At 43.2% G+C, this 13,628-nt stretch overlaps 1 protein-coding gene and 1 pseudogene across 2 annotated transcripts in view; both read left to right on the top strand.

Annotated features, from left to right (window-relative positions):
* Frem1 (Fras1 related extracellular matrix 1) overlaps window positions 1-13,628 on the top strand; it is a 148,264-nt gene that overhangs the window by 36,563 nt on the left and 98,073 nt on the right. For both annotated transcript variants that reach the window (NM_001411535.1, XM_039109508.2), the window contains exons 5-7: window positions 290-486; window positions 8,297-8,620; window positions 12,522-12,630. In NM_001411535.1, coding sequence (NP_001398464.1) covers window positions 290-486; window positions 8,297-8,620; window positions 12,522-12,630 — 630 coding nt within the window. The remainder of the gene's footprint in view (window positions 1-289; window positions 487-8,296; window positions 8,621-12,521; window positions 12,631-13,628) is intronic.
* Dbf4-ps1 (DBF4 zinc finger, pseudogene 1) lies at window positions 8,641-11,790 on the top strand (annotated as a pseudogene).

The following is a 13,628-nucleotide window of genomic DNA, read 5'->3' as shown; positions in this document are numbered from 1 at the left end:
TTCAAATACCACAGAACCTCTCTTTAAATATTTTTTTTCCACAGCCTTACTTTTGGTAGGTGAAGCCTGATGAGACAACTGGTCAACCGATTTTTGTTTTTGTATTTTTTCAGTAAAGGAGTTTATGACCTTTCAACAATCTAGTTCACCAACTAGAATAATTGGAAGGTACTTGTGCAAGTGTCCTGGGGCAGAGAGTGAGACTGTGTCCAAGGCAGGACAATGCATTTTGAGTTTGTACGATCATTGTGTTCAAGCGGCTGTCTTAACGCAATGCTGTGCATTCTAGAGCTAGGGGCAGAACGGAAGTGTCCGGATGGAAGCTGTACTCTGGAACCGAAGCAAGTGACAAGTCTGAAAGTGAGCTGTGAGGACTTCCTGCTGACAGGGTTTCACTACCAACACATGCAGCCCCCTTCACCCAACATTGACTACATCCCCATTCAGTTGGATCTCACAGACAGAAGGAGTAAAACCATTTACAAGGTAGAGTTTGACCTGTGTGTTGGTGTCCTTACCTGGTACATTGTAAGAAAGTAATTCTATATGGGTCCTCATGCTGGGGTCTATGAAGAAGACCTGTGCTGCTGAGGGCACAACCAATGGCTTGTAGTTGTCTAAATATAGCCTGTAGTTTTAACAAACAAACAAACAAACAAACAAACAAACAAACAAACCACCCTATCTATGCAGAATCCAGTAAGGCACCGACGCCAACCCCCATGGCCAGCTTGCTGCCAAGCCACTCGACTTCTCAGGTCATCCACCTCTGTGGTTAGCCTGCAGAAAGACTGGCTACTGCTTGCTCAGATTCCCTTAGCCCTGTAAAGTGATACCACTAGAGACTTGTTATATACCAACCAGATTTATTTATTTATGTATTTATTTGTTTATTTTATTTTTCTTGGATATTTTATGTTTTACATTTCAGATGCTATCCCATTTCCCCTGCCTCTCCCATACCCCTTACCTCTCCCCCTGCTTTTATGAGGATGCTCCTGCTCCCACTCCCACCCACCCACTCCAACTTCAACACCCTGGCATTACCCTATACTGGGGAAATGAGCCTTGTTAGGACCAAGGGCTTTTCCTCCTATTGATGCTGGACAATGCCATCCTCTGCTACACATGCTGTTGGAGTCACGGTTCCCTCCATGTGTGCTCATTGGTTGGTGGTTTAGTCCCTGGGAGTTCTGGGGCGTCTGATTGGTTTATATTGTTGTTCTTCCTATGGGGGTTGCAAACCCCTTCAGCTTCTTCAGTCTTTTCTCTAACTCCTCCATTGGGGGCCCCATGGTTAGCTGCAACCATCCTCATCTGTATCAGAAAGGCTGGGGCAGAGCCTCTCAAGAGATACCCATATCTGGCTCCTGTCAGCAAGCACTTCTTGGCATCAGCAATAGTGACTGGGTTTGGTGGCTGCATATGGGATGGATCCCCAGGTGGGGCGGTCTCTGGATGGCCTTTCCTTCAATCCCTGCTCCACTCTTTGTCCCTGCATTTCTTCCCGTGAATATTTTGTTCTCCCTTCTAAGAAGGACTGAAGCATCCACACCTTGGACTTCCTTCTTCTTGGGCTTCATATGACCTGTGATTTTTTTTTCCTTAGGTATTCCAAGCCTTTGGGCTAATATCCACTTATCAGTGAGTACATACCATGTGTGTTCTTTCCAACCAAATTTATAATGGCAAATCTCCAACCCCAAAACAACCACACAAAGAACACAAAACCCAGTTGATATGAATACAGGCCACACACCTAGATTGGGCAGAAGTTCCCTGCCCTGCTCCATTGCTCATCTATGGAATCCCTGGCTATCTGTGGCTCCTTCAGGTCACATGACCCAGCTCCTCCTCCTTCATCTTCTTCCATCCTCTGTCTCTCTCCGTCTCTCCTTCTTCCTCTTTCCCCTCTCTAGAACTTTCAGCTCTTCCCTTTTCTAGTGTCCCCCTTTCCTCTTTGACATCAAGGCCTCTGTTCTGTAAGGCAGGGACAGAGAGTCAAGGCAGTCTAGTGTCCTGGCTGCAGCAGACTGTTACTTGTGCACATTCAGACCTTAGGACCAGGGGCCGAGGGGATGGTTCTAAAGGCTCCATCTTTCTTCAATTTCCTCACATTCCTCTTCTGGGTGTTTTCCTACAGAACTGACAATCAAAAGTGAACAAAACTCACGAACTATTTCACATGCTACTCTGTGTTCACATTCTACAGTTTATTTGTGAAGCTGGGGAAACCGTGACACTGTTGACATACCCCATATTTATGCCAGTATGAGATGACTGTGGGTAAGACCTCCAACACTACTCTCTGCCTTCCCACTAGTGTTTCTCCTTACAAACCCAGGCTAATGGTGAACATCACCACCCACAGAATTGGTGAGTCCCTAAAGGATTAGAAAGTGACGAAACAAGACCACAGAATTTTTTTAGTTGAGGCCTGGAAGTGAGACTTCGAGGGAATCTTGCCTAATTGATCAGTCAAATCATCTGGGAAGCTTTTCCAAAGCTCAGGTTTCTCTCCGTGTAGCTAATAGTTACGGATGCTGGTACCCAGGTTACTTGGGCTTGTGCATATGCTTAAGCAGCCGTCCGATTCTGGACTTTATGTCTCACTTTCTTCACCTTAAATGAGGCTCCTGGAACCTAACTCTTAGTAACTGAGGGGATTAAAAGAGACACTCCTTATAATGTCCTTGCGGTAGAGCTCGGCACATGCTAAGCATGTGTATATTAGTTGTAGTGTAAATAGCTATGAATGGAAAGAACCTGTGATCACCCAGGCTTGCCGTAATAGTGGAGCCAGCCTCTTGCTTCACGACGGTGGCCTTGCTCTTTATATCTTGTTGTCACATTCAAAACCGGCTTGTATTTCACTAGCACATATTGTCTGGGTTGGTTGGTTTGTCATAAACCCTTTCGTTACCAATGACTCCTTACCTCCATTTAAATAAATAGCTGATATTTTTCTTTCCGATAGATTTTTTTAGAATTGTCCCCTCACAGTGTCAAAGGCTTTATTTTTGTTTTTAGGTCAGTTTCATTGTAAGATTGTCCATCGAAATGAGCTTCATTTTTTTTTTAAGCCTTAACTTCCTATGTAGTCATTTTGACAAGTCACAAAACAAATTCATTTATAGATATGAAGACAGTATTCTCATAAAGGAAAACATTAAAAACATGATAATATAGGAAGAAAATAAAACTGATTTTATTGATAACCATTTGTCTTACACAAAGACACACAGTGGGGATGTGTGCCCTAGAGCTCATTTCGTTCTATGGCATCAATTTGACCTCTGAAGCTTTAATTAATTAAACAATCAATTAATAAGTATTTAAAGTATTACGTATGCATCAAATAATTGTATATTAATTAATTAATTATTAGTCCTGGGGACTACATGGAGATGCATGCATGCTAGGCAAATGCCCTACTCACTGAGCAACACCCCCAGGCCAATTTCTTCTATGCCTTTAAAGGGTATTCTCTTCACATTTGTCTTCGTAACACCTAAGGTTAGGTTTTATTGCACAGTGAATAGTTTTTCTCCATATAACCAAAATTTGCAGAACTATTTGATAAAATATGTACTTGTTTTGTTGAAATAAGTTTCTATAAAACTAGATAGTAGAAAATCCTTCTGTTGTGTAAGAAGACCAATAGGCCAACCTTCTGCTCTCTAGTTTTGTATGCTTCTCTATTTGCTGGTACCATCCCACTCTAAACCCCACCCCCACCCCACCCCACCTCTGCTTCTAGACCTAATTCCTTGCAGTGAAGGTTTTCACACCCTTGATCCTTACGATTTTCTTGACCATTCTTGCCTGATTTGGGTTCCAGATAAATAATTAGGTGATTTTTAAGGCCTCTAGATTGTTTAACTGATGCTACACTAAAACTGACAATTCTTTGAGGAGGAGGAGCAGAACTTTGCCATGCTGCGTCTTCTTATTCAGAATAAGCACCTCACTACCCTCTGACAAATGTCATTGTTCATGTGTATGGAAAGAAAAGTTTTGCTCTGTGCGAGTTGAGCATTTACTAAATGCAGTGCCTAGAAGTTCTTGTGGAACTACCAGGAACAGAATGATGTCTTTCCATTGGCTATTGATGATAAATAGGAGAGCAACTTTTTGGTATAATTTTCTTTTATCTGGCTTCTTTCCTAAATTCAATTATTTTAAGAAATTTTCAATTCTCTGGGCATCAAAAGACCATAATTATATCTTCACTAATGATGATAATTTGGGCCTTCCTTTTTCTGTAATTATTCTCTTTACTTCTGCTCTCCTCCACACTGGTTTGACCAGAACAATACTAAATATAATGTTGCTCGAAGGCATTTTTCGTCTCGGGGAGTCTATCCAGTTCAGCTGCTCACACTGTCCTTCCAAAGCTTCTCGCCTTGGCTCCGTCAACTCTGGTCCCTCTCTACATCATAAACTCGGGTTACACTTTTACCTCCAATCTTTCTATGAATCCCAAGTGTCTTTTCTCTGAGGTCCATATAGCTGGGCACTTTCTCAAAATTTTAGGATTTTTCTGTCTTGATTAAGGAAATATAAAGTATTTTATGCTAATGATGGATACATGCGGATTTTCCTCCATCATCTTGTTCATGTGTTCTTATCAGTTGAAGAGAAAATGTCTTCCTAGCATGTGCAAAGCCTTGGATTTGGTTCTCAGTAACACACACACACACATACACACACACTCACACACACATACACACACACTCACACACACATGCACACACACATACACACACACTCACACACACACTCACACACATTCACACACACACTCATACACACACACTCATACACACACACTCACATTCACACACTCACACGCACATGCACACACACATACACACACTCACACACATTCACACACACACACTCACACACTCACATACTCACACACATATACACACTCACACACACATTCACACATATACACACACTCATATATACACACTCACACTCACACACTCACATACACACTCACACACATACACTCACATTCACACACATACACCCACACTCATACACACACTCACACACACATGCACACACACACACTCACATTCACATGCACTCACACACACACACATACACATACACACATGTCTTACAGAATACAATCTATTTCACAAACTCATTTTTACCTATTTGAAAGTCCCCTCTTCCTCTTTATGTGTTTAATTTTATGCTGTACTCCACAGGCTGGAAATACTCACTCAGTGTCCCAGTGCTTTTCTAGCACACAGAGTGCGGTTTTGATCCCCAGAACCACAGGAAAGCAAACTAACATTCTTTAACCTATAGTAATATTTAAAGGCCAGCATTGCAGGGGGCTCTTTGGAGTCCTCCCTATGCTTCGTGAAGATTGATCTGATCAATCATTTCTTCTGGCACTTCTCAGGCTCTATCTACACCATTGGCAATTTCATTTCTAACATGAAGCTATTGGGTCTTATCATTTCTTACATTGTAGATCTTTTAAGTACTATAGATGTTTGTATCTCCTTTTTTGGTTTTTACATTTCAAAGAATACTTTTATTTAGATTTAGCCCTACACTTAGTTTTCAATGTTCAGTCCTAGCCCTTTAAAACCACAACACATCTTTACTGTTGTTTTCCGGTAACACATCATGGGCAGGTACTCAGATCCCTAGGCTACCTAGAATATTGCTTGTTGGGGGGAAGAGAGTTGTCTCTTCTTATTCCCTTTTGAATGGCTCTATTCCCCGATGTTGCTGGCCAGTTTGTGAACCTTTGAGCTGGTGCTTCGGCTAGAGCACTGAGAGGGTCGGGGCAGTGGGGAGAGAGGCCTTCCCTCTCAGCAACTGATAGAACACGGTTTCGTGCTCTCTGGGCCTAGCAGGTGCTTTAAGCGGCTTTGTCGCCTCAGGGGCAGTTTCCTGATTTCTCTGAAAGCTCAGAGCCTATCTCTCTGTCTTAGAAGGCAGGGTTGACCCCACCTAACCTGAATCTGATTCATCTCTCCAGTTTAATGAAGGATGGGTCTCTTAGGCCAGGATCCAGGATGACCCCACAGCAGCCCTCTGCCCCATGTGACATGGGAGTACGCACATGTCACTTGCTGACAGACAGAAGGTCAAGTTGAATCTAACAATGTCTTGAACTCCTAAATCTCAAGGTATTCCAGCGTAGAAGTGGAAATTCTGGACTCCCAAGTATTAAATGAGGATAAGTCATCATTTTTCTGTTTCTGATGATTTCGATTTCTTGGGGGTGGGCCCTGAAGCAGCCCTGCACATGCCCCACTTGTAAGTTTCTACCAGGAACATTCTCTCCGGATGTCTGAGACAAGGGCCATGGCATTGCCTCAGCCTCAGCCGTCATCCTGCACAACATCCTGCTCTCCAGAGAAGCCATCTCTTATTTCTCTCAATTTATCTATATTCCTCTAGTGAATGAGAGAATTCCAGAGTCAGGAACCAACAGATTTATATACATTTCGAATATAGCATGTTTCTTACCTTTGTTTTTTGGATTTTTTAATTTACATTTTAAATGTTATTTCCTTTCCCAGTTTCCAGGACATAAGCCCCCTATCCCATTCCTCTCTCCTTCTTCTATAAGGGTGTTCCCTTCCCCAACCACACCCCCATTCTGGCCTCACCTCTAACATTCCCCTGCACTGGGGGGTATAGCCTTGGTAGTACCAAGAGCTTCTCCTCTCATTGGTGCCCAACAAGGCCATCCTCTGATACATATGCAGCTGGAGCCATGGGTCAGTCCATGTATCGTCTTTGGGTAGTGGTTTAGTCCCTGAGAGCTCTGGTTGTGTTGGTATTGTTCTTTTGGGGTTGCAAGCCCCTTCAGCTTCTTTAATCCTTTCTCTAATTTCTCCAATGGGGATCCCATTCTCAGTTCAATGGTTGGCTGTTAGCATTTGCCTCTGTATTTGTCAGGCTCTGGCTGAGCCTCTCAGGAGACAGCTATATTAGGCTCCTGTCAGCAAACACTTCTTGGCATCATAGATATTATCTAGTTTTGGTGGCTGTACACACACACACACACACACACACACACACACACACACACACACACACATATATATAGGCTGTTTCCTTTTGAAATCTGATTTCCTTTCTTCCTTCCTTCCTTCCTTCCTTTCTTTCTTTCTTTCTTTCTTTCTTTCTTTCTTTCTTTCTTTCTGTTTTTCCTTCCTTTCGTCTTTCTTTTCCTTTTCGTGAACTTTAGTCGAGTCTGATGCAGGATACCATCCGTCAGTCTTTCACCTAGATAAAGTGAAGAAGTTGCCTGAACATTCCATTCCTAACACCAAGTGTGTTAGAGTTCAGGTATGTGGGACAAATGTGACCTGGATCGCTGAGCCTGCTTCTCTCAATACTGGGTCACATGAGCTCCACAGCAGCAAGGATCTACTGCCCTCAGCTTCTTCCCACTGGGACCTCACGTGCCATGGTGCCCTTTGACGACTGTAGAAGACCTCGAACTTCCTCATTTGGGGAGGATGCATGCCTAGTTGAGTGGTAACTTGCTGCTCCCTTGTTCTGTTAGGCAAATGGACAATCCTGTTTCAGTTGCACAAGTTCACAGGGTGAAGACACTCCTTCCCCAGCCTTTCCCTGCCCTCTTTGAAAGCACATGGTGTCTGTGCCAGACGCCGCCTGGTGCTTTACTCTCGTGGTTTCATTTAATACATAGGAGTCTAGAGTTTTCATTCATAGGTGAGAGAAACATGAAATTTAGGAATTATAAAACTTGTCTAACACCACACAAATAATAGCCTCCGAAGACGCAATCATGGGGCTGGAGTGACAGTTGGCCGTTAAGAACACTCTGTTCTTGTAGAGAACCACCGCTCACACTGTGGCTCAAAAACCAGCTCTACCTCCAGTTCCTGGGGATCCAAAGCCCTTTCCTGACCTCTGTCAGCTTTTGTATGAATGTGATGCATATCCTCACACACCAAAATAAACACACAAATTTTAAAGATACAGTGACCCACATGGTTCTTTCTGATATCAAAGTAGAGGCTCCCATTCCAAACCTTTTGTGCACAACGGACTCACTGGGAGCTCTAAAGTGGAAGTCTTCTAGTTTCCTCCTTGGAATAATTAAGTGAACACGTGGAGGTCGGTCCCTGTGGTCCGCAGGTGATTCTAACATGTAGCTGTGGTTACAGCTGGGGCATCCTTAGGTCTGTAGCTTTGGTACATGTCTTGACATTAACCCTGCACATTACAACTTCATTCATACCACTCTCTCCGTTTCATTTTTTCTCTCCTTCAAAAGTCAGAGAGCGCGTGGTTGCCTGTCTTCATCAGAGTTGGCATTCCTAACCAGGCCCCAAGGGCTGCTTTCATGGCCATGTTTGTTCTGGAGGTGGACCAGTTCATATTGACCCCTCTGACAACCTCCGTGCTGGACTGTGAGGAGGATGAGACTCCGAAACCCTTGCTGGTGTTTAACATCACTGAAGCCCCACTCCAGGGCTATGTGACCCACCTGCTGGATCATACCAGACCCATCTCTTCATTTACCTGGAAGGATCTCAGTGACATGCAAGTTGCCTACCAGCCACCGAACAACAGCCACCCTGAGAGGAGACATTACAAGGTAAGAAGGAAGGGAAAAGAAGTGTCCAGCATGGTGGATCTCAAAAAAGTATTCGAAAGTCTGTTTCTATTAACTCCTGGGCCTGCTAGATACTCAGTTTCTCAGAGGAGACGTGATTTCTGCAAATCGCAATGTAGAACAGTTCGAGACTTCCTGATGAGACACTGGTGAGCAATGGTTTCTGCATCTTGATGAATGGCGGCTTCAGTTTCAGCCCACGGCTGCCATATTGAAATCTAGATGGACTGCATGTGGCTATAGCTCTCAGTTATCCAGAGAAATCCGAAGTCCACACCGGGCTACAGTCCTGAGGGGCATGGAAAGGGTGGAGACAGGAGATTACTGGCTGATAGCCTAGCTTCAGGTTCCGTGAGAGACTCTGTCCTAAGAAAATCAGTCAGATAGAACAGGACACAAAACATCTTCTGACCTTGTACACACTCAGACTTGTGCCTTTGAAGTGTAGATGTTCTACATACACCATGTTCTTACATACGTATACACATAAAAATAATAAATAAGTAACACTAAAGTATGTGTTTCACAATAGCTTGTGTAGGGGATGTTTATGTTCCCAACATTGGGAAATGATACATACAAGAGATGATAGGACAGATATGCAGTTACCCTGGTCTGATTAGGGCACAGTATGTATCATGCATGCATGTCTGTGTGATACTGTACCCTAAATATATACCATCATGATCAATTAAAGAATTAAAAACAATCAAAAGTGCCGCACCAGAACCGGCCCTGAAACTTGACCAGTGAACGCCGCCCGGCGCCGAGGCCAGGACTGGTGGGCCCTTGGAGCTTTGTGTTCGCGGCTGTCCCATGTGGCTCCCGGTGCGGACTCAGCATGTAGGTGCCTGGTGGCTGCCATGAACCTTGAGACCATGAGGATCCACAGCAAAGCACCTCTCCTGGGTGGCATCCAAGACAAAAATGAAAAGAATAGACCATCTTTGAAATCCCTGAAAACTGATAACAGACTGGACAATTCCAAATATAAGCCACTTTGGGAGAAAATATCTTACCTTGACTTGCCTTCTATCACCATATGTGAAAAGCTACAAAAAGACATAAAGGAACTTGGAGGGCGAGTTGAAGAGTTTCTCAGCAAAGTTATCAGTTGTCTTGTTTCAAGTAAAAAGGAAGCAAAGTATGCACAAACACTGGGTCGAGTTTCTCCTATACCAAGTCCAGAATCTGCATATACCCGGGAAACCACCTCTCCTCATCCCGGCCATGCTGGAAGTTCCACAAGACAGGTTGTGTTTGAGCCGAGGAAAGTTGTTAGCTGAGAAAGCTGGATCATGATTTTATTCCTGCTAATAGTATATTATCAAATGCCTTATCACGGGGAGTAAAGATTCTTCATATTGATGACATTCGATCCTACATTGAACAGAAGAGGAAAGCAGGGGGTGCACTCAAGAAACCAAGCACTCCTGGGAGGGATCAGGGGAAAAGCTGGTACTGGAATACAAAAGGCGAGAACAGGGAGACTCCAGAAGTCTTTTTTAAAGGTTGAAGATGTGAACCAGACTTACAAGCTGTTTTACCTTCAGCTCCCCAGTATGACTTGTATTAACTACTTTCTTCAGAAGCCTTGCCGTCTGTCTGTATGGATAAGTAATCTAGCATCCAGAAACAAGGTCAGCCTCAACTCAGAATTAATATGGACGGCGATAAATGTGGAACCCCAGTTCAAGTCCAGTTGAAGGAAAAGAGAAAAAAGGAATGTTGCTTGCAGAAATATGAAGATCTTGAAACACAGGACCTTTGCACAGAGTAACCACTATCAAGTCCTTGACAATATTGTATCTAAGTTAAGTTTTGATTTTGTGGGATATGAAAGAGACAAACCTAAAAGGAAAAGAATAAGATACAGTGTTGGATCCCTGTCTTCTGTTTCTGCAAGTGTCCTGAAAAACTCTGAACCAAAGGAAAAGCTACTGTTGGAGCCCAGTTTCCAGAAGAATGTGGAAGAAAGCAATGGACAACTGCTCGAGCAGAATTTCCAATGCGAAGAAACCCAGAAACCTGAAGAAAAGCTTGTGTTTGGTTCAGAACCCACAACCGATTCTTCACCTGGACTTAAAGGATGTGTAGGGACACCAGTGAGCATGACAAAGGCAAGTGAGCCTGACTTGAAGCAGGATTGTGAACAGCTACCTCTGCATGGCAATAAACAGGAAGGCATGCGTGTTGGTTCTGAACATAAAATAACTGTAGATGGAAATGATGTAGACCAGAGAGGAGGTGTCACTCCACGCGGGCCACAGTCGTGTGGACACGTTTCTTATTTCAGTACGGAAAGGAATCTACCCCAACCAAAATTAACTGCAGATATTACACAGCAAAAGATCTGCAAGAAAAGGGCCTTCCTGTTGGGACTGGTCATGATTCTGACCTAGTGACGGTGAATTCATCAAGAGAGCACCTAACAATGAAGGCTAGAACTCCACCCTGTAGTCCTCAGGAACCTCATGAGGGTCACAGTGAGATTATGGAGAGTCTGCCTTGTGGTAGGATCCAGCGGAAAGTGAGAATGCTATTAGGGCAAAAGAAAGCAAGTGTGGAACCTGGTGCCGAATGGGATAAGAACAGAACTGAGTATCTTCCTGCACATGGAGACAGAACTTGTGGGTCACCAGTCCAGTCTCTGTTGGACCGTTTTCAGACAAGCGGGGAGAAATCAGAAGTTTTGGGTTTTACAAGCTACACTGAAAACAGTGGAATCTGTGATGAAATTCAAGTAGCCTGTTGTCAACATTTTTTTTCTTCCCCTTCAACTTCTGCATTTGCTGGATTTTAGTATTTAATGTGCTTTTCAGAAGTGACAGCTATATTCCTGGAGTTTTTATAAATACATATATAACTAGGAGTTGGGGAGGGTTGTTTTTGCCAATTTGTTTATGGAACCGTCTGTAAATATTAATTAAGACGATGTTGTAATTTTTTACAGGATCGTGTAGCTGTTACAAATTATACAATAAAAATTTGTGACTTATTTAAAAAAAATAACAACCAAAAGTAATACCTAGGATTGAAATGAGTGACCTCATAAAACAAGTTACTTCCAGTAATAAAATAACACCCTGTTCATATGGAGGTCTTTTTTTTTTTCATTTGTTTTTTTTTAAATATTTATTTATATGAGTACACTGTAGCTATTTTCAGACACACCAGAAGAGGGCATCAGATCCCATTGCAGATGGTTGTGAGCCACCATGTAGTTGCTGGGAATTGAACTCAGGACCTCTGGAAGAGCAGTCAGTGCTCTAAACCGTTGAACCACCTCTCCAGCTCCACACAGAGGTCTTAATGAAATAGTTCATAATAGCCCTGCACTGGAAACAGTGAGATTTTATTTAAGTGAAATGTCTAGAAAGGGCAATTGTGTAGACACATAAAACAGATGTTGGCACTTGGGCAGGCTGGGTGGTAAGGAGAAGGCATAGTGATGGGCACGAGGACCTGGAAAAACAGTGGAGTTCATTTCGGAGAAGGTTATGCAATCTGGTAAATTTGTGTGTACTTAAAAGTGGTGATTTATATGCCATCTTTCTCAATTGGTTATAAAATTAAATTTAAAAAGATAATTACATTTGAAACGGAAGAGAACAGCATCCCTCTTTGCCTTGTGTGCATGTCTGTGCATGTGCATGTGTACGTATGTGTGTCTGTATATGTGTGTATGTGTATCTGTGTGTGTCTGTATGTGTCAGTGTGTGCGTGCGTGTGTGTGTGTGTGCGCATGCGTAAGTGTGTGCCTATATGTCTGTGTATATATATGTGTCTCTCTATCTGTGTGTGTGTACGTGTAGCCCAGAACTGACGAGTCTTTAAGTCTGAGTGTATCTGTGTGTGGTTCATGCTAATCTTGTTTTTCCAGATGGAGCTGGAGGTGTACGACCTCTTCTTTGAGAGGAGCGCCCCCATCACAGTTCACATCTCCATCAGAACAGCAGACACGAATGCACCTCGGGTGTCCTGGAATACAGGTGTGGGTGTGGTCCTAAGGGAAATGCAAGGAAGTGGGTAGGTCAGAAAACTCATTTTATTCCATTTCATCCACGAGGCAGTGGATGACCAAGAGCAGCAGACTGGTAGCTCTGTTCTTTTTCTTAGTAGCTGGTGAGAAACTGAAATCCAGCATCCTTGAGTCTTCCAGCTATATTTGTTCTTTGGGAGAGAGACCATAAACACGGTCCCTTGTAACTGAACGGAGAAAGTGACTCTTGTGATATTGACTGACAGTAAGACAGAGAGACAAGGTCTCCAACTCAGGTTTTGCAGAGGCGCGGGAGCAAGGTGCAGCCCGCAACCCACTGTCCTGTTTTTGTTGGGTTGCATGGAAACCAAAATAAGTAATTAAGAACTTAAGCAGCTTTTAAAAAGGGGCCTTTACACTGCCATTCGATTCCAAGTAGGCCAGGAATGTGATTTGTATATTTAGATCAGATGCAAATGTGGACTGCAAATGGCTTTTCCTTTTTCACTAATACCGTCAATGACTTCCAAAACGAACTTCCAAGCCGTGCTGAGGCTGTGCTAGAAGGAATACACTCATGTCTGAATTCAAGTCTGTTTAGACTTATAATTCTGGCTGTTCCAGGGATACTGAGAGAAATGAAGGAACTGATCGACCAATGTGGCAATGCTACTTTTATGTAGGTTACTGAGTTCTAGTGAGGAGATGGAATCATCTGTGTGATGCATGATTCTCAGAGGCATCAAGGGAGCTGCAGGTCTGGGTCTGGCTGCTGTACAAATTACAATCCTTTTCAAAATGAACTTTCACATATTATGAGTTTGGTGTCGGCTCTTATTGAAAAGTTAGAGAATACATTAAATAGGATAACTTCATTTTTTCCACTACATATAATATAGATAGAATTGCGGTCAGCATTTTCATGTGTTGATTACCTTCTAGTCTTCTTGGGTGCTCCTATGATATACCCATGATGCCTTGCTGTGTTGTGTGTGCACACGTCCCCAG

This window comes from Rattus norvegicus, chromosome 5 (genome assembly GCF_036323735.1).
Source record: "Rattus norvegicus strain BN/NHsdMcwi chromosome 5, GRCr8, whole genome shotgun sequence".
Taxonomy (NCBI): Eukaryota; Metazoa; Chordata; class Mammalia; order Rodentia; family Muridae; genus Rattus; species Rattus norvegicus.
The sequence above is the reverse complement of the archived record's forward strand: the minus strand, read 5'-3'. Positions and strand labels throughout refer to the sequence as shown.